This window comes from Pelobates fuscus, chromosome 10, assembly GCF_036172605.1.
Source record: "Pelobates fuscus isolate aPelFus1 chromosome 10, aPelFus1.pri, whole genome shotgun sequence".
Classification (NCBI taxonomy): domain Eukaryota; kingdom Metazoa; phylum Chordata; class Amphibia; order Anura; family Pelobatidae; genus Pelobates; species Pelobates fuscus.
Genome location: NC_086326.1, coordinates 113,866,194 through 113,888,048, shown reverse-complemented (window position 1 = coordinate 113,888,048; position 21,855 = coordinate 113,866,194). Strand labels below are relative to the sequence as shown.

Below are 21,855 nucleotides of genomic sequence, written 5' to 3'. Positions count from 1 at the left end.
GTGCAGTGTGTGTGTGTATGAGTGACGTGTGTGTGTGTTGCAGAGCCCTGGTGGGGGGTGGGCAATTTTTTTTTATTATTATTATTATTTATTATTATTATTTAATTTAATTATTATTTTTTTTTTATTATTTATTATTTAATTTAATTATTATTATTTTTTTAATTATTACTATATATTTTTTTTCGTCCCCCCTCCCTGCTTGATACATGGCAGGGAGGGGGGCTCTCCTTCCCTGGTGGTCCAGCATTGGTAGTTCAGTGGGGGGGAGAGGGGGGCTGGCAGAGCTGTAACTTACGTGTCCTGCAGCTCCTGTCAGCTCTCTCCTCCTCCACGCCGTCCGGTCAGCTCTTCTGTCAGCTCCCACTGTAAGTCTCGCGGAAGCCGCACTATGACCCCGCGGCTCTCGCGAGATTTACACTGGGAGCTGACCAAGGTGCTGAACGGACTGCGCGGAGATGGAGAGAGCTGACAGGAGCTGCAGGAGAGGAAAGTTACAGCTCTGACAGCCCCCACAGCCCCTGTCTGTATTATGGCAATGTAAATTACCATAATACAGACTATTGACTCGAGTATAAGCCGAGTTGGGGTTTTTCAGCATAAAAAATGTGCTGAAAAACTCGGCTTATACTCGAGTATATACGGTATATCCTTGAATATTCTGTTTTTGCAAGTATGCATCTAGTAGCTGTTTGAACATCTGTATGGACTCTGATAAAACCACTTCTTCAGGCAGAGAATTCCACATCCTTATTGTTCTTACAGTAAAAAAACCTTTCCTTTGCCTTAGACGAAATCTTCTTTCTTCTAGTCTAAACGCATAACCTCGTGTCCTATGTAAAGTCCGGTTTGTGAATAGATTTCCACAAATTCTACCGCAGTAGCATGGCTTTGCATCATCTCCTTTTAAATTCTGGGCATTTGGTGTGATGATTGTAGGAATTATTCTGCAGCTTCAATAACTGTACATACAATATATCATTATGAGAAATATGTTCCACCTTTGGCTACACACATGTCGTATATATTAGAGTTTTGGCAAAATCGTAACAACATGTAACGAGATTATACCCCAACACGCAGGATCCAGCTAAACAGAAGACAACACAGAGGGAAGATACGTCTACCGGTCCTTAGAGTGGCCGGACTCGACGTATATAGGAGAAGTACAGAGTCAGGAACGATCCGAGGTCAAGGGCACAAAGAGACAGCGGAAACTAGGACTAGCCGGGGTCTGGTACACAGGAAACAGCAAGCCGGCAAACAGAACAGATAAGTATAAAGCGAAAACGAAGTCAGAATACAAAGCCAAGGTCAAATACGGAGGAACACAACTGAACACCATGAGCGCTAAAGGGAACTGTAGCAGAAACCACGATAGGGCCAGGAACTAAGGGGAAAGGGTAAGTATAAGTAGCATCTAAACTAATGTGATTGGCTCCTGTCATATCCACACCCCCAAAAGGTAAGTGTATGGGGTGTGTGACATGACAGGGGCCAATGGGAGCCTTTTGGCAATTTAGGCTCCCACTGTCTCTTTAAGAGCGCGCCCGAGACTCGCGGCGTGCTCTTAGATTCAGACGGGACACGTGACCGCTTCTCGCGGTCACTGCCCGCCTTCCTGTTTGAGCAGTTGGATGAGCCGCGCGCGGCTCGTGCAGCAGCAGGACCGCGCGCGGCTTGAAGAGAGGACCGCGGCCGGCCCCTGGAAAAGGTGAGTAACACTACACAACACTGCACTATCCATTTGATACTAGATTTAATCAGCTTTTTCCTTTGACTTTCCTGCCATCTTGAGGTTGTAACCAAGTAATACAAGCCTGTTAAAGTGAACCTGTTGTGAATAAAATAACTTTCCTTAAATCGCTCCTATATACACTAAATATACCATATGTCACAAACATACATGGTATGTTAAAGGTAAAATGTCAAGATTTACTCACTTTTCCTCTGTTCCAGTGCCACCATCTCCATGCTTCGTGAGTAAGCCTGTAAGCTTGTGCTCCTCCCAAAGTTTTCTTTAATTTGCCTTACTTGGGACAAATCCCCAAGCACGGAAAATCTCGCCGGTGTTTTTGACACAATAGATTAGTTGCCAGCATTGGAATGGAGAGATGTCACATCACTTCATTCTTATACCCCTAGGAAGTTTCTATAGCAATTGTTATTGGTGGAGAGTAGAGGGACCTACTCTGAGAGGTATTTTCTGCTCTCCCTTGTCAGTCAATGTCTCAGCACACTGAGGTATTGACTAACAGCTGGGTGAAAATCATATTTTCAACTAGGTTTTTCTCCTAACCTCTACATTTGCTAGCAAAACTGTCTAATCAGCATATGTTGTTTTGGGCATGACAGGTGCCCTTTAACGCACTTTGGAGATTATCTAGATCAGGGGTGCCCAAAAGGTAGATCCCCAGATGTTTTAAAACTACAACTTCCATGATGCTTTGTAATTTTAAAGGCATTCTAAAGGTATGCAAAGTATAATAGTCCTACAACACCTGGGGATTTACCTTTTAGACACCCCTGACCTAGATCAATGCATTGTATACTTGATACCCTTACAACAGGGGGAGTTACCTTAGAAGGGGTGAAGCTTACTATGATTTTGGTGCCAATTTCACAGGATTTGATATGGTTTATTGTTTATTTATCTTAATGCATGTCTATGGACATATAGGCCAAAACGTTGCATATTTTTGTTTTATTCTGAGTGCACCAAAGAAACTTGTCTATATTTGTCTTGTGGACTACACTTGGAAAGTTTCTACTACGTAAACTGAGTATTCCTCTTAATATATTATATAATTATTATGACATTATTTCTTACCTCATCTTGTGGATCCAACTCATTGTAAAAAGGGTCCATCTCTGGAAATTCTAGCTGCCCTTTTGATTCTTGCATTAGTGAAATCTTGAAGGGAGAATACAATGTTGAAATGTCATATATATATATATATATATATCTCAAAGTATGCAAATTAGTTAACACACTATTTAACTCATTGGTGGAGAACAGTAGATTATGCCAATTCTCTGTAGATGCCAATTGCCAAAACCATATCCAGGCATCATAGGACAATGAAGGCGTAACAATACAGATGTGCATCCATGGTAAGAACATTTTATTACTTACCTTCACTGCATTATTCATCCTAGTTAACTGAAATAGCATTTACTGACATGAAGGCATAAAGAACGATCACTTCTTGGAAAGTTAAAGTTCATCTAACATGCTAATGATATGATTTAATTTTAAAAACTTTAATTGTATTGTTCTACAAGATACATTGCCATATTGTGACTCTTTGTTTAGGTTTTCTTTGCTGCTTCTTGTTGCTCTTTATATATTTATGTGGGGGTGCAGTCAGCTTCTTCAGGCAGGTGCTGGGGAATGTATTAGAACATTGCTGTTGTAACCCTCAGCAATGCTCTGATACTCTAGAGGATGGGGAAACCAAGTTTGCCTTTTCTTTTCGAGTGCTGTCCCTGCAAGTGAAATCTCCCCTGTTGGCCCAGGCTCCATGGCAGGATAATAGGCTGGCTGAATAGTTATTTGATTTCTACACTGTCCATGCCACTCCAGAGCCTTGGCTTCGGTGGCCTTGTTGCAAATCTGCCCATGTATGTGAACTCTACTATGGCTTGGCGCAGACTTAGATTTCATAGCTGGAAAGATCTTATAGGGCCTTGTACATTCTATGCAATTCCAGTAAGGTCTCTCTGGCAGGCAACTAACTTATCTTGACTTAATAGCCACTCAGTATTAGGGTAAGGGGATATGTAGTTTTTTTTAAATGGGGATAGGGGTGACTAGGGCCTTGGGGACCCTTAGGCATGAGGGGGGAGTTGGATGCACATACCTTTGGGTGGTTAGGCAAAGGCATGCCCTTCCCCTTTTTATATTTAATTAGAGAAGCCACCCACCACTAATGGGAGGGGTGGGACACTTGGTCACTTTAATTTATTAATATAATATCACCCACATGCTGCCCATGGGTAGGACACTAGGTTCCCCCCGGTCTATTAATTTAATAACCCTACCCACCACCTATAGGGGGACACTATATACTCCCTCTGGGTTATTAATATCATAGCATGGATGGATGCTTGGGGGAAGACAATAAATCCTCCTGGTTTATTAATTTAATAGCCCCCATTCGCTGCCTGTGAGTGGAAACTGGGGTTACAGAAGGTCTTCCCCCTAATGTATTAATTGAATAGCCCTCCAAATATACATGCACCTTAAATTAGATAGTGTTTGAATTTGATAGTCAGCTGGTCTGATGATGTCACAGCACAGTGTCACATCCACCAATTATCCAAAATAAATTAAATAGAAGGCCTATTCTTTTTGATGAATACAAGGCACATACAAATTGCTTTGGAATTGTTGGCTCATTTATTTGCCTTTTTTTATTAAAAGCAAAAAACAAAAAAACAATGCAAAAGTCCCCCAAAGTCTCCTTAGCATACAACTTTTTTTTTTCTGTGTTGTGATTGGAAGTATCTTGTTTTTATTGTGCCAAAAAGGTAATGATCCCATGATACACAATTTGCCTAACCTACCCAATGTTGCCCCATCCACCAAAATATATGCTGGAACTGGTTCACTGCCTACCCACACAGATAGTGCTTTTACCACTTTTTTCAGTTTTAGTAGATTGGAGTAGATGAATAGCTGGTAGGTGAATAGCTGATTTGGAAAATTTTCGATTCAGAAAATTTCCCACAAGACAGGTATTTCTCCTAATACTATTCAAATCTGTATTAAAATGCAACTAAATTCTTAATAAATAGAGTTAGTTATAAAGTAGGATCTTTTGTTCAATCTAATTGTATATTGTATGCAATTAATTATTATGTTTCTATATTACTTCCATATTAAGTCTTAATTGCATCATTGTGCCATTGATATCGACAAATTCGCTCATAACATATTTACTTATGCATTGATGTAATAATTAAAAGCATTACCAAGTCAAGTGGAATAAACATTCAAACAATGTCTGACTTAAGGTGCATGTCATATGTCTAAAGGATACTGTCATATACTAAAGGTGGGAATGTGTTGTTCTATTGTTTTTAAAATACACTTCATTTAACAGAATCTGTTAAAGCTTGATAAAAGGATCAATATATAATAAAACCAGTGTTGCAGTGACAGTTGTATTTTAAAGGAAAACAGACATAAGAACTGCTTATGTGGCAAATTATCTATCTACTGTTAAAACATTTACATTCAGTTACTGTCTAAAAATCAGATAACTCTTAATACCTTGTCCAGGAAAGGATCATGACCACTTTGAAACATTCTTTCATTTTCTATGTACAGCACAGCATCATGAACAGTCAGGAAACAGACATCAAATGTGATTTTATCATCAAAAAATGAGCACATTCCCATTTTTTTTAGTACGTTATCTATAAAATAGAATTACAGTTTGTTACTCTGCGTATGACTTCACAAGACAATTAAGCATTTACATCTTTGCCAAAAAACTAAAATAATAAATGCCCTGTTTGGTTTTGAGAAGATTAATATCAATGTATCAACTAAATCTGGAAGTGTATAGAAACCATTTATTCAAAGGAACAGGAATTTCAGACAGTTATATGTAAACTTCGAGATTTTGTTAGGTCCGAATTGAACAGTGCATTTCCAATTTGCGGACTTAAAACAGATTTTTTTTTTCTCCAAATTTAGAATAATTTGAATAGCGTGACAATCCAGCAAATTCAGTCCATTTGGAATTAGTTCAGCTGGGGATACTGCTTTAGTAGCCATTGCCACTTAACACATACAGTTACTTGTTTTTGTTTTGTTAGAGGGACACTATTGGTACTTTTTCCCTTCTTTATAGGGATTCCTTGGCAATATTTGTTTTGATCCACATTTTTTAGAACTGAAATAAAAAAATTTAAACCGAAAATATTTAGTTTTGTTGGCATTATGAAATACTCCCATGGTTTCCTCACTTAATTTAGCTCTGCCTGTTTTTATTAGCCATGTACTTTCCAATAGGCCCCTATAATTGGATGGATGGATTCCCTTCATACTGGCTAGTATTCTAGGGCTCTAAGTGGCTAATAGTATCAGGGGTGGAGTGGGCAAAGTCAAATTCTAGGATTGTGTTCTAGTGCCCCATCAGCTCAAAAAACATCACTAACCATCACTGCTCATTACCCTACAGCTAATACATTATCTATCTTGGTGTTTTTGATATCCCACAATACAAATGGGTAAATTAGGACATTTGTGCCTTATTTTGTTGCTTTTCTTACTTGATACACAGGATTTTAGATCCTGAATTGTAGGCACCAGTTACATTTTTTTCTTTATTTTATTCAGAAAAATAAGTAAAACATATTTACCGTCACATGCTGCAATATATGGATCAATATCAATCCTTTTGAATTCAGTAAATATCTGGGGAAAAATAAGTTTTTTTAAATGTTGCTGAAATAAACATAACGTGAACATAACATAACATGAATATTGATTTTCCCATTATGATTAAGCCAGAAATTCAGTTTTATCGCTATATAATCTAACTTTCACTGTTTCATTTTGCATTTCTGAGTAATTATTTGCATTTGTGTTAATAAAAAAAAAGTTCTTGCATTTAGTATGGACTCTAAAACAACTGAAATTAGAAAGATTTAATATTTTTCTTTTTTCTAATTTACAACTTTTCAAGATACTCAAAAAAGAGAAAAAACTGAAATCATATGTCAAAAACATAGGATTCCCTGGTTAGTAAATATATGTACTAGGTAAGGAAATGCCCAGTCTTTTGATGCCCCGGTATATAACCCCAACACATTATGAAACCCACTTTAGATATAAAAACGTGTAACCATAAACAAGCCAAAGTCAAGGGAAAACAGATATAAAAAAACAAGAAAACAGAGCTAAGTCATGGTATCTAGAAATAGTTATATTACTTACGGATTTTACCGTTTTAGGGCGACTTGGTTTATTTAATTTTCATCTTTTGTACGGAGCAGTCTGTACTGATGTTCCGTTTCTCTTATATATTGGTCCACATATCGGATGTCCCTAAAGTCTTACTTGGTCCTCTTTAGAGGCCTTACTACTATTTATTTTAGCGGACTTTATACGTATGTGCACATACAATATTTATATCACATTCTATGAGATTAAGGAACATATCCCCAGGTTTTTAATTCCTCACCTTTATGTGATTTTCACGAACACAACTTTCTATGGTGTTTCTATCCAGGGTAAGCTTTATACTTATTATATATATTTTCTTTGCTTAATTTTAGTTTAATAAAGGTTATCACCATTTTCTTTGTTACGTTTACTTTAGGAGGTAATCTTCTAGAGTGAGATTGAATCCCATTCACTTTTGAGTGAGTGTTTTTTTCTATCCCACTCTTTCAGTTGGTAGTTATTTACTTGTTGTGGGGTTACCTCTTGTAACCTACTTTGGGGTTCTGACGTTGGCTAGTCCAACATCACCACTCCTATCTCATATTCATTATATATATTACTCAGTATAGTGGTATATAGCCTATTGGCCCCTATATGTTGGATAGTATGATACCTTTATAGAAAAAGTAGTATGTCCAGGATTTTTAGTATGTGTTTTATGTATGTGTTCATGAATAGTGGTATACATATTTTACATCATGTTTTTAATATTCTCTATGCACTTAGACTGTTATATATAGCCACACTGCATATATAGTCAGTGATTGTTTGATACATTTTATATATGTTGGCACTTTAAGCACCAATAAGTTTGCACCTTAACACTATTAGCACTTTATTATCATCATATGCACTGCTCACTTTAAAATGATTACTGAGAAGATTATCATTGCTATTAATCAGGCACAGGCTTTACCTTTAATCCCTGTCACTTTAACTTTGCACTGCAAAAATTATTACTGGGCTTTATCACACTATTTGCACATTACAATACTCATGCTATTAATGCACATGATATCCTTAATCTATCCGTCCTATTGATCACTATAATATGTCCTCGATCTGGTAGCTAGCTATTCTATCACGGCATGGTTTTTGTTTGTTTTTCTATCTCCAATAGTGTATTAAAACATCTTCATCAATCTACATCAACGTTTCGACCTTGAAGGGTTGAAACGTTGATGTAGATTGATGTAGATGTTTTAATACACTATTGGAAAAGTGAGTGCTCCTGTTTCAATTCGTGTACCTATTGACCTGGAGGCACCCGGGTAATATATTTTAGATTTTTTTAATTTTGCGGTTGAGTGCCAGAGTCTGGACTTTTATTTATTTATATATATATATATATATATATATATATATATATATATATATATATATATATATATATATATATATATATATATATATATACAGATACATATACATATATACACACACACACACACTTAGATCATTCATATATATATATATATATATATGATCAAAGTATATATTATTTTATTTTAAACTGTGTTTAAATTTATTTTAATTTATTACAGGCAGCAGGGGCACTACCTGTCATTCCAGGTAATTCTCCTGCTGGCACTGCTATGGTTGGCGATTCAGTCCATGTGATCGTGAGGTCCTCACAAGGACCTCGCGATCACATGGCCCAGGAGGGACTCCCTGGGATGCCAGGTAAGTCCCCCCCATCGCAATCGCCAGTGTGGGATCGCCGACAATCTGGTAAGTGCATAGGACGGCGTCGATGTGATATGCCGCCCAAAGGCGTTTAGAGCTGGGTCCCCAAAGACGGCATAGCACGCCCACTGTCCTTAAGGGGATAAACTCGCTTATAGTTTAAACTCCTGTTGTTTCAACTCCTACTTAAAAGAGACTACTTGAAATAGCCTACTTTCAAGCAAGGTCTGTGAGGCAGTCAATGGTTTATATTGGCAATACAAATCCCACACAAGAGGAAATTAAGGGGCACTCCCCCTAATTAGCTCAGCAGCAGCAGCACCCAGAAGGAGGTAATATAAACAGCAAGAGAAATAAAAAAGAGGGAAAAAGTTTTAAATAAAAACAGCAAGGAGAAAAATATAAATAAAAAATGGACAAAGGTTTAAATAAAAACAGCAAAGAAATAAAAATATATATAAGAAAAAGGGAAAATGTTTTTAAATTAAAACAGAAAAGAGAAAAATATAAATAAAAACATGGACAAAGGTTTAAATAAAATCAGAAAAGATTAAAAAATTATCTATAAAAAATGGAAAAAAGATTAGGCGGCATTTCCCCGGAGTCAGACCTGAGGCCTACAAGAGGCATGCACAGACGGCACGAGGGAGGTGGCTGATCCCGTTGTTGACTACAGCATACTCACCCAGCGGTCTCCTGGGCATACTCTCCCCTCCCCGCCGGTGAGGGACATCCCGGAAACCACAGTCCGCAGGGCAGATTCAGAACACAGACACTGTCTTACCTGCACCACAAGACCAGCACAGCCATCATAGCGGATGCCACGTGCCACTCCACATCCAGCACTTCACAGCCCCCACTTGCTGAAAGGCTGGACCGCCTGTTTGCAGACTTCTGGGAAAAGCTCACTCACCACAGGGACACCTGGGAGGGGGCTCCACCAGCAAAAGCCACACAAGGTACCGAGCAGCGGCCCGCAGCTCCCTGTTGCAGCACGAAGTGCGGGAAGGAGGAGGTGGACGACCCGACAAAAGCCACAACGCCAAAATATTGTACCAGCGAAGTGATTTCCTCTCCCTAAGCGGCAGCCCTAGATGGGATTAAAACCTCCAAGCCTCTTTCCCCCACGGGAGCTCACCACCCAACCAGCGCAAAAACAAGCTTTAACAGCATACATTCATGGGACTGCCGCAACAGGTGTTCAACAACATGGTGAGATCCAGGACTGGCGAATTACTGCAACTAGAGACTGGGGCCAATGGGGCAACGCTCTGGGATCCTGGTATACCAGGCACCCCCTGAATAGGCAACGCTGGTTGGCGGGAATAGGACTAGCACTTTAATAGCATTAAGGACTGGGCACCACGCTTACTCCAGATCCTAGGCCCACTTGGACTAAATGTTTTAGGTTAATGTATCCCAGGCTTTATGATGACTCTCTAAGTGACCAACAGTGCAATCATTGCCCTATCATGCCACTTCCATGTTTAACGGCATGCTCACTAATTTTCAGCAGAGCGATTATACCCTGAACACATCACCGTTTAATCACGTTTTGTTTACAGTTAGTGGCCCTAGCTGACCCAAGAGCTGTTTGCAGTGCTTAAAGTGAACACAGCCCTCAGCTCTATAAATTACAGTGGCTGAATTTATGTGTAAATCTACAATCCAGTGATATCATTACTGACATCACTAGAAATTCGCTCCAACATAGGGAGACGCACAGGGTCTGAGATGACAATGATCTGGTTTCCCTGCAAGCCCTCTGCTATGTGATCATTGCCTGCAGAAGGTGATCAGTGCTTGGCAATGAATTCTATCCAGTGCGGACCATTGTGTGTGATCGTGCCAACAGTGGGGCTTTAAATCATATCGTAATATATTGTCATGATATGATTTAGCAGCAGAGAGTAAATAATCCCTCTTATGCTGTGAGTGCACAATACTCTGGTCTATAAGGGAATGCCTCTGCTGACTTCAGAGGGAATCCCTCTAGCACTATCTCTAAGATTAGCGTTAGGGTTTGTTTGTGTTTAGGATTTTGGTTATTGTTACTGTTTAATGTTAGGGTTAATAGAATCCCTCTGCTAACATGATCTCTAGGATTAGCATTAGGATATGTTAGTGTTTATATTAAGGTCATTTCATGTTAGTATTTAGGTTTAGTCATAATTTATGGTTAAAGTTAGGGTTAATGATGCTGCTAGGATTAACATTACAGTTAGCATTTGGTTATGATGGCAACCGAATTGGGTTGGTATCAGGGTTGGCAACATTGACCTTTTTTCACTTTTCTCCATAAAAAACCCCCATAAACAATGGGACACTATAGTCACCAGAACAACCACAGCTTAATTTAGTTCTGGTGAGTATAGTCAGTCCCTTCAGGCTTTTTCAGAGCAAACGCAGTGTTTACACTGCTTTCTACGAACAGCTCAAGTGGCAGTTACTCTGACGGCCACTAGAGGTGCTTCCAGGGTCGTGCAGCACATACATTCCTCATAGAGATGAATTGATTCAATGCATCTCTATGAGGAGATGCTGATTAGCAAGCACAGCATTTGGCTCCGCCCCAACCCTGCCTCCATGTCTGAGATCATCAGAATTGACGATCTCAGGTAATTTAATGCTTTCCCATAGGAAATTGGGCATTGGATTAGCTGAGATTCTCAACTCTGATTATGTCAGCCAAGGAGGCAGATCGGGGGTGGGCCAACGCTGATGGGCTGCATTGCACTGGAAAAATATAAGATTTAATCCTATTTAATGGTGGCAAGGAAGCCAAGCGGGGAACAGCCACATAAATAGTGTTTTTTAACACTATAGGCTCAGGAACACATGTTTGTATTGTATTCCTGATCCTATAGTGTTCCTTTAATATAATATGGTGACACCTTTGGCAAATGGTATGCATTTAAGGGGTAATCTGAACTGTCAAACTGCTAAAATCACCAAAATGAGGGTCAGTCCATTCAAATTCATTTATCAAAATTATAACTAAAATATGAAATGGTCAGGTCTTTTTATAGCACTGTAACTTCATAAGATAGTGGCAAAGGTATACTGGAAGTTTTGTTTTGCTCAGAAGAGTTACTTCGATGATAGTGGCACATATCAGATTTACATGAAGCCCAGCAAAACTCCAATGTGAATGTAAAAATAAAGTACCACAAACTTTGGCATAAACTTGTGAATGTCAGCACAATAAGGCACAATATACCCCACATGAGATACCTTTTGAGTGCCAACTTAGTTACCTTTGTCCATGAATTGGCTATTGATTACTTAAATCTGAAAACATTATAAACATCAACTATTAAAGGTGTGCACACTTATGAAACCAAGATATGGTCACATTTTATTAGTTTTAATTGTGATTAAAATAAATAGTATTGTTGTATTCTCTTTACTGTTGTTAATTGCAAGAAGATCTTAATACAAGTGCAAAGACTATGAAAATAATTAATATGATGTTAACATATGGATTAACAAAAGCTACTATTTCAATATGGTGTGCAGATTTCTGATAAATCTACTTTGTGTGAGTATACATATCATGCAGTTATTGTGGAGTGAAGAAATGCATTTAGTTTACTTCATCTATATGAAGTTCAAAAAAACCAAACAATTTTGGTAGTATTAGTGGTAGTTTTATATATGATTTAGAAACAATTAAAAAAAAAAATTAGAAGAGATATATATATATATATTTACCAGTTTAAGGCATTTCACTGCGACCACATCAAGAAAAGTTATTTGTCCAAAGTCAAAAATGACGCTATGAATATTGACTTTGGGGACACACACTTTGACAGGAAGCTCTGAATTCCAATCTACTCGAATCTCCACTTCATCGGTGTAAACACCAGGTCTTTCTTCCTCCTGAGGCATATTTAGGTCATCATCAGACTCAAAACCTTTGTTATCAACAGCTCCAGTGGTAAGGATACCATTCTGTAGAAGACACAAATCAATACATAAAATAAAGGTTTCTAAACAAAATAAAATACAAGAATATTTTATATGTGGAAAATCTACCTATAACAATTTTTAAATAAGCTAATACAAAATAAAATCCATATAAAAGTTTATTCAAACCTTTGATTATGGAAATGACAAGTTCATGTTTAAAGGATCACTATAGGGTCAGGAATAAAAACATATATTCCTGACCTTATAGTGTTAACACCACCATCTAGCCCCCCAGGGACCCTCATGCCTCTATACATATAGCAAATCTTACTGTATTCAAGCCAGAAGCTGTGGATTTGTATGATGTCAGACTCAGAAAAACATCATTAGAAGTGGGGGCCTGATCCAATCACAGTGCTTCCCCATAGGATTGGCTGAGACTGACAAAGAGGCAGATAAGGGGCAGAGCCAGCATGATTCAAACACAGCCCTGGCCAAACAGCATCTCCTCATAGAGATGAATTGAATCAATGAATCTCTATGAGGAAAGTTCAGTGTCTGCATGCAGAGGGAGGAGAAACTGAATGTTCAGATGCATTTTAGGCAGCCATGACCCAGGAAGGATCTCTAACAGCCATCTAAGGAGTGGCCAGTGAAGAAAAGTGTTTACAGCAAAAAACCTGAAGGGAATGATTCTACTCACCAGAACAAATTCAATAAGCTGTAGTTGTTCTGGTGACTATAGTGTCCCTTTAACCTTTAATAACAAGTCTGTACATACTGTATATCTTCACATACCAAATTTTTTTTTTTAGAGTATTTTGTGTTTTTATAACAAAAATAAGTAATAAGCGGCTGGCAACAATACTCAAAATATATATCAGGCTTTATATAATATTACATAGTAAAGTGATTAGCGCACACAGCAGTAAATTAATTTACCTAAAAGTGTATAATAAAGTAATTTGTTGTACAGGAGTCTGTTTTATAAAATACATACACATAGTGTAATCTGTATTAAAGCATATATTGTGGTAAAGAGTAGCCGTCATCAAACTCACAATTTTTAGAACCTATTAAAAGTTGTCTCTGGACTTATGGTGCATTTCATCTCACTTGGGAGATTACAGGTAGAGATACAGCAGTCACGCCCACAGGAACTCCTCAGGAAATCAGTGAAATTTTGAAGCAGAGATTCCAGGATCCAAGGTGGAGTGTAAAAGTAAGTATTTATTTAAACTTTAGTAAAAGTATATAAAACATATAAAAGCACAACGCGTTTCAACCTATTCAAGGTCTTCCTCAGGTGCAGGAATGTCATAAACTATGGCATACTTAATTGGAAAAGAATATCACTTGTGTTGCATTACAATACAAAATCCACCCCATTTCCTAATATGGTCCTGGAACAAAGATAATGAGAGAAATAAACCATATAGATATAATCACCAAGTGAATACCAGACTATACAGAGCCCAGAAACACCAAAATATCGCCCCACCTATAGTGAGAAAGCTAAAGGTGGGGGCTCTTGGAAAAAAGCCCCTATAAAAGGACATTACCTCAAAACAAACAACACTTCCAAATTCCGCTAAAAAAAAATCGATTTGAACAGCTAAAAGAGAATAGGAATGAGAAGGTGCCTTTTTTAGAACAAAGACCGAGGTGGGAAACCCATCGAAGAGATAACACAAGAAAAAGGTACAGGGCTGTAGAAGAAGAAAAAGAGGAGGGAGAAATATTTTCAGAAATAAGAAGAAAAAGACCAGCAATATAAAAGTATTCAATTCATCTAAAAAAAATTCTATCAGATACACAATCTAAAGTACTGTGGCGGAACCAACCTCGCCACTGGGCACTGGAGAAGCCTAGTTGCTTGCCTGCTCCCTCTGGACTATGGCCCCATGTTAAACGCTGTTCTTTTTCCCTTTAGAAAGGCTTGTTCGTGCCTTTCTGCCTGGGCATTCGGTATATTGAATCTACCGAACCAACGCACGAATGGGAGGACCACCTGGGCAAGGAGTGTGCCAGTGATTTACCAGAGGCTGCAGTTAACCGCAGCTTAATTGGTGAACGCTGGGTGGCCGCTGTTCGTATAACTGACCACGTGGCAGCGGCCATCTTAAACTCCCGAACGGCCAGCAGTGTTCAGCTCCAAATCTATGGAATTCAAAACAGACACTTATTTGCATGAACACCGCTGAGCCGTTGACCTCCCTTCTCCTGCAATTCATACGAACGCCATCCATTCGGTACTTTCCCTATGTAAGCAGTGTTACCCCAGATAGCTATGCCATGGAGCCCATTTGTGTAACGAAAGACTATGTGAAAGACTTTGGCTCCATGGCGATTGAACTGTATGTATGTTATCTGAGCACCATTCGGTAATAATGTGCGCTCATATCTAAGCTATCTGGGGATATGTTGAATGTATATGTTTTATGTAGGAATTGTTACACTGTGTAATTTTATGTCTTTTTACTAACATGTGGCTAATGGAGTTACCTCTGTCCTTGGAGATAATTAGATTACTTCCCAATTATCTCCAGGGCAGAGAGGAGGGATTATAATGCATTGTGGGAGTATTTAAATGTGTAAGCTTGTGATTGGTCAATATCCACTATGTATCCCAGTTTTCCATATGGTCCCCTAGGGGAGTGTCCACCAGGTGGAAAACCTGCATAAAAGCCAGGCAGGTAACCCCAGTAAATCAGTTCTGCTTGACCCTCAAAATTAAGTGTCATCTAGTTCTTGGGGGGATTTGATGTATGCTGTCACAGTTCGACTGCCAGGAGTGTAAACTGTTCGTATGGTTTTTCCTGTTCGGCTGTTTACAGCATTCGTATGGTTCCAGTTCAGGAGTTGGAGAATTTGTGTGTTTCCAGTTCGGGAGTTGGAGAATTTGTGTGTTTCCTGTTCGGGAGATTGGTGCTTGCAGTAGCTGCCTGTGTATTTGGTAGGGGAATATCACCTAAACGGTTTTTAACCCCTTTTATGCTTAACGGTCCGTTACAAGTACTTATCAAAGGTTTCAAGTTCGCACCAAGCTGCTCTGTCAATAAATTCAAGACTTTCCTTGATATTAATAGGTATACTAGAAAATTATTTATAACATTTTTTTTTTTTTTTAAGAGGAAAGTGTCAGGATCGGGACAGGGATCCAACACGCAGCGTACAAACAGTAGCCAGATACGTATACCGGACCTTAGAATGGCCGGACTAACGTAAGTAGTACTGGGAGAATAGTCAAAGACAAGCCGAGGTCGAGGGTAACAGAAGGCAGGAGAGCGAGAGACAAGCCGAATCAAGGATACAGAGGTAAGCAGAGTAGAATAAGCAAGCCGGGTCAAAACCAAAGGGAATAAGCAGAACACAAGCACTGAGTGACTAGAACAAGCTAGAACCACGACAGGGCAATGAGCTGACGAGAGAAGCTCCGTTAAATACCCTGTTCCGAAAAGTAACCACGCCTCTGAGGCGTCCTGATTGGTCCTGCAGCATTTGACTGACAGGTCGTTCCGGTAGTCTCCTGACGACTTCCGGACGTGAAGCTGTAAAAGGCAGTCACTCCCTCGCGGCCGGCTTTGCACAACCGGATAGACCGCGAGGAAGGAAGCCATCAGACCGTCCAGATGAAGGAACTGCTAAGTCTCTACCTCTTTCGGAGGTAGAGACCACAGGTACCCTGACAGTACCCCCCCTCTCAGATACGCCCACCGGGCGGAAGACACCAGGGCGAAGGGAAGCGAGAGTGGAACGCCCTGCGGAGACGGGGAGCATGCACCTCCTCCTGAGGTACCCAACTTCTCTCCTCAGGACCATAACCCTTCCAATCGACCAGATACTGCAGTCTCCCTCGGGAGACTCGAGAGTCAACGATGGAATTGACCTCATACTCCTCCTGACCCTCCACTTGCACAGAGCGAGGAGGGGCGATTGCGGAGGAGAACCTGTTACATATTAGTGGTTTTAGCAAGGAAACATGAAATGAATTCGGAATGCGCAAAGCATTAGGCAACGCTAAACGATACGCAACTGGGTTAATTTGAGACAGTACCCTGTAAGGTCCAATATATCGAGGAGCAAACTTCATGGACGGCACCTTTAACCGAATGTTTCTAGTACTTAACCAAACTCTATCGCCTGGAACAAACACCGGTGCTGCCCTTCTACGTTTGTCAGCGTGTTTTTTAACCAGCATAGAATTGTGCAGAAGGATTTGTCGAGTCTGATCCCACAACTTCCTTAAATTGGCAACATGAATATCCACCGACGGTACCCCTTGAGAAGAAGACTCCGAAGGAAGGATGGAAGGATGGAAGCCATAATTCAAGAAAAAAGGGCTAGACTGCGTAGAATCACAAATGAGATTGTTATGTGCAAACTCCGCCCAAGGAATCAAACCGACCCAATCGTCCTGGTGTTCAGAAACGAAACAACGTAAATATTGTTCAACTTTTTGGTTAGTACGTTCAGCAGCTCCATTGGACTGAGGATGATAGGCAGAAGAGAAATTCAATTTGATGCCTAGTTGGGAGCAGAAAGATTTCCAAAAACGGGAAACAAATTGAGAGCCTCTGTCAGAGACAATTTGGGAAGGTATCCCATGCAAACGGAAAATCTCCCTAGCGAATATCTCTGCTAATTCAGGCGAAGATGGGAGTTTAGGTAAGGGAATGAAGTGAGCCATCTTAGTAAATCTGTCCACCACAGTGAGGATAACAGTCTGCTTTTTAGAGATAGGCAAATCAACAATGAAGTCCATGGCCAAACAGGACCATGGCTTTTCAGGGACCTCTAAAGGATGCAGAAATCCGCATGGAAGCGAATGAGGTTGCTTAGTCTTGGTACAAACCTCACATGCCCCTATGAATTCTTTAATATCCTTATGTAAGTCAGGCCACCAAAAATCTTTAGAGACCAGAGCATATGTTTTGCGGATGCCCGGATGCCCCGCCACTTTGCTGTTATGGAGACAGCGTAGCACCTCCAGTTGGAGAGTGGTAGGAACGAAGTGTCGATCCCCAGGAGTCTGTTTGGGTGCCAAATGCTGAGATTTCATGATCTCGGAAAGCAATGGAGAGTGAATCCTAAGATTCGTGTTTGCGATGATATTTCCCTTGGGAACTATGGAGGACAGGACTGGTTCAGTTATAGTGGATGGTTCATATTGACGAGACAAAGCATCGGCTTTAGAGCTCTTAGAACCAGGTCTATAAGTAAGTACATAATTAAAGTGAGTGAGGAACAAGGACCAGCGAGCCTGTCTGGCGGATAAGCGCTTAGCCTCCCCAATATAAGACAAGTTCTTATGATCCGTTAATATAGTAACAGGGTGTAATGTCCCTTCGAGTAAATGTCTCCACTCCTTTAAAGCCTTAATGACCGCTAACAGTTCCCTCTCCCCGATGTCATATCTGCTCTCAGACCCAGATAATTTCTTAGAGAAGAAACCCCAAGGGTGTAACGGTTTATCCACCCCTAACCTTTGAGATAGAACAGCCCCAACTCCTGTCTCAGAGGCATCGACCTCGAGCAAGAAAGGCAGAGTCGTATCAGGATGAACTAGAATGGGAGCCGAGGCAAAAAGTTCCTTGAGAGTTTTGAAAGCAACAAGAGCCTCCTTAGACCAGACCTTAGTATCAGCCCCTTGTTTGGTCATATTGGTAATAGGCGAAATGATAGAGGAGTATCCCTTAATGAAGCGCCTATAGTAGTTGGAAAAACCAATAAACCTCTGGATAGCCTTGAGTCCTATGGGCAAAGGCCAGTCTAAAATAGATTGGAGTTTTCCAGGGTCCATTTTAAAACCTTCCCCAGAAATCACGTACCCAAGAAAGTCTGTCTGAGACTGATCAAAACTGAATTTCTCCAATTTGCAGTATAGACCATGTTGCAGAAGTTTGTGTAATACCTTTCTGACCTGTTTATGGTGAGTCTCAATCTCCTTAGAGTGTATTAGTATGTCGTCCAGGTAAACAATAACACAATCATGTTGAAACTCCCTAAGTACCTCATTAATCAAATCTTGAAATGCTGCAGGAGCATTGCAAAGTCCAAATGGCATAACCGTGTATTCGTAGTGGCCATACCGGGTATTGAATGCCGTCATCCACTCGTGACCATGCTGGATTCTCACCAAATTGTATGCCCCTCTAAGATCTAACTTGGTGAAGATCTTGGAGCCCTTAAGACGATCAAATAATTCAGTAATCAGTGGGATAGGATAGGCATTTCTGACAGTTATTTTATTCAAGCCTCGGTAATCGATACAAGGTCTCAGCGTACCATCCTTTTTCTTAATAAAAAAGAACCCAGCCCCGGCCGGAGAAGAAGACCTCCTAATGAATCCTTTTTCTAAATTCTCCCGAATATACTCCTCCAGAACCGAGTTTTCTTGAACAGACAAAGGATATACATGGCCCCTCGGAGGCATCGTCCCTGGTAAAAGCTTAATCTTACAATCAAATGACCTGTGTGGCGGCAAAGAATCGGCATTCTTCTTGTCAAATACTGCCCTTAAGTCTAGGTAAAGGTCTGGTATTTGTCTTTCTGTGGACTGAGTAGAATTCTCCGGTATGTTAATATTAGCTAAGGGAGAAACGGGTGTACCCTATCTGCATAGGTTCAGGAAGCAAAGATACCGTGGAGTCAGGACTTGGAAAAGAGGGAGCTAACCTAAAAGAAGGTCTCCGATTCCTCTCTCGAGTGTTCTGTCTCTCTCTTAAACGTTCATCTATACGAGAGATGAACGAAATTAAATCTTCTAAATTCTCAGGGAGTTCCCTAGTAGCAACCTCATCAAGGATTACATCAGATAGACCATTCAAAAATACATCCATATACGCCGGCTCGTTCCACTTGACTTCTGACGCCAGAGACCTGAACTCTAGTGCATAATCCACAAGTGTTCGGTTCTCCTGTCTCAGGCGCAACAGTAATCTGGCTGCATTAACCTTTCTACCTGGAGGGTCAAATGTTCTTCTAAAAGCAGCTACAAATGCGTTATAGTTATATACTAATGGGTTATCATTCTCCCATAGTGGATTGGCCCATCTCAGAGCCTTCTCAATAAGTAGGGTGATAATAAATCCTACCTTTGCCCTATCTGTAGGATAAGAGCGAGGTTGCAATTCCAAATGGATACTAATTTGGTTTAAAAAACCACGACACTTCTCAGGCACCCCACCATAGCGTACTGGGGGGGTAATGCGAGAAGAAGCACCCACTGTGGCTACCTCTAAACCAGAACTGACAGGAGAAATAGGGGTATTACGTATCTCCTCTGGTGGGTTATTGGCACGAGATAATAATGCCTGTAGCGCAAGTGCCATCTGATCCATTCTGTGATCCATGGCTTCAAACCTAGGATCAGGGGAAGCAAGCTGACTGTTTGTACTTGCAGGATCCATTGGCCCTGTCGTAATGTCAGGATCGGGACAGGGATCCAACACGCAGCGTACAAACAGTAGCCAGATACGTATACCGGACCTTAGAATGGCCGGACTAACGTAAGTAGTACTGAGAGAATAGTCAAAGACAAGCCGAGGTCGAGGGTAACAGAAGGCAGGAGAGCGAGAGACAAGCCGAATCAAGGATACAGAGGTAAGCAGAGTAGAATAAGCAAGCCGGGTCAAAACCAAAGGGAATAAGCAGAACACAAGCACTGAGTGACTAGAACAAGCTAGAACCACGACAGGGCAATGAGCTGACGAGAGAAGCTCCGTTAAATACCCTGTTCCGAAAAGTAACCACGCCTCTGAGGCGTCCTGATTGGTCCTGCAGCATTTGACTGACAGGTCGTTCCGGTAGTCTCCTGACGACTTCCGGACGTGAAGCTGTAAAAGGCAGTCACTCCCTCGCGGCCGGCTTTGCACGACCGGATAGACCGCGAGGAAGGAAGCCATCAGACCGTCCGGATGAAGGAACTGCTAAGTCTCTACCTCTTTCGGAGGTAGAGACCACAGGTACCCTGACAGAAAGAGACAGAAGCACCGTTAAGTAAAAAGATAACTAATAATGAAGAGAATTCTGGGATTGTACATTCAAGCTTAAAAAGTAAATCTAAATTGTATCCACTGTTTCTAAAATTTATGATAGTTTTTGAGCAAGCATGTCTTGAAGAAATTTACAAAATAAAACCTCTTTCCAAATATTGCCAAAATTTAACCCTTCAAGAGAAATAAGCAATAGAGGAAATGCAAAAAGACCCAACAATAGTAGTTAAACCAGCAGGTAAAGGAGGGGAAGTAGTTATTTTAGACAAAGTTAAATATTTAGAGGAAATAGGACGACAGTTAGGAGATACAAGCACCTATAAACTTTTGAGAAAAGATCCAACAAATGAGATTAAAGAATTGTATACAACATTCCTCAAGAAAGGAATAGAGGATGATATTAATGATGGAGAAATGTCCTTTCTATTGCAACAACATCTATAATACCAGTAATTTATATATTACCAAAAATACACAAGAATCCAATAAATCCCCCTGGTCGCCCAATAATATCAGGGATCAGCTCTATTTTATCACCCTTATCCCAATATATTGACTTTCATCTCCAACCAATAGTCAAATAAAGCGAATCATATCTCCAGGATACAAGGAGCTTATTGAATATTTTAAAGGATTTTAAATGGAAAGAAGATTTTTTTATTCCTTACATGTCATGTAACAAGCCTATACACCATCATAGAACACAACAAAGGGTGTGAGGCTATTAAATGCTTTTTAGACCAATCCAATTTGTATAAAGATATCCAAAAAGATCTTATCTTACAGGGTATTCATATGATCCTTGAAAATAATTATTTTTGGTGTGAGGATAATTTCTGTATGCAAATGAAAGAAACAGCAATGAGGACCAGGTTCGCACCAAGCTATGCCAACTTTTTATATGGCATACTGGGAAAAACATTTTATTTTCCAGGAACAAGCTTTTGGTGTGAACCTTTTCCTCTACAAAAGATACATAGATAATATTTTTATGATTTGGAAAGGGGCTGATGTTATATTTAATACTTTTTTTTTATTACTCTTAATGCCAATGTTTGGGACATTGTTGTAACTAAAAATATTAGCAATGTAAATATAGATTTTTTAGATTTAAATATTTATATTTCAAACAATCAGATTGTTAGGGACCAGAAACCAGACAGAGACAGAACTAGATGCAAAAACACCTTGATTAATAAATAACAAAGAAATAACCAAAAGCAAAGTCCAGGAGGCAAGCAGGGATCAGTCACCAGAGCGGGTAGTCAGACAAGCCAGGATCAGGAGAACGGAGAGCAG

At 40.0% G+C, this 21,855-nt stretch overlaps 1 protein-coding gene across 1 annotated transcript in view; it reads right to left on the bottom strand.

Moving 5' to 3' along the window:
* Positions 1–21,855, bottom strand: part of LOC134575595 (pendrin-like) — a 260,212-nt gene that overhangs the window by 6,835 nt on the left and 231,522 nt on the right. Inside the window, exons 17-20 of the mRNA XM_063434915.1 lie at positions 12,362–12,601; positions 6,376–6,430; positions 5,279–5,424; positions 2,831–2,914 (exon numbers count right to left, since the gene is read on the bottom strand). Of these exons, the coding sequence (XP_063290985.1) occupies positions 2,831–2,914; positions 5,279–5,424; positions 6,376–6,430; positions 12,362–12,601 (525 nt within the window). The remainder of the gene's footprint in view (positions 1–2,830; positions 2,915–5,278; positions 5,425–6,375; positions 6,431–12,361; positions 12,602–21,855) is intronic.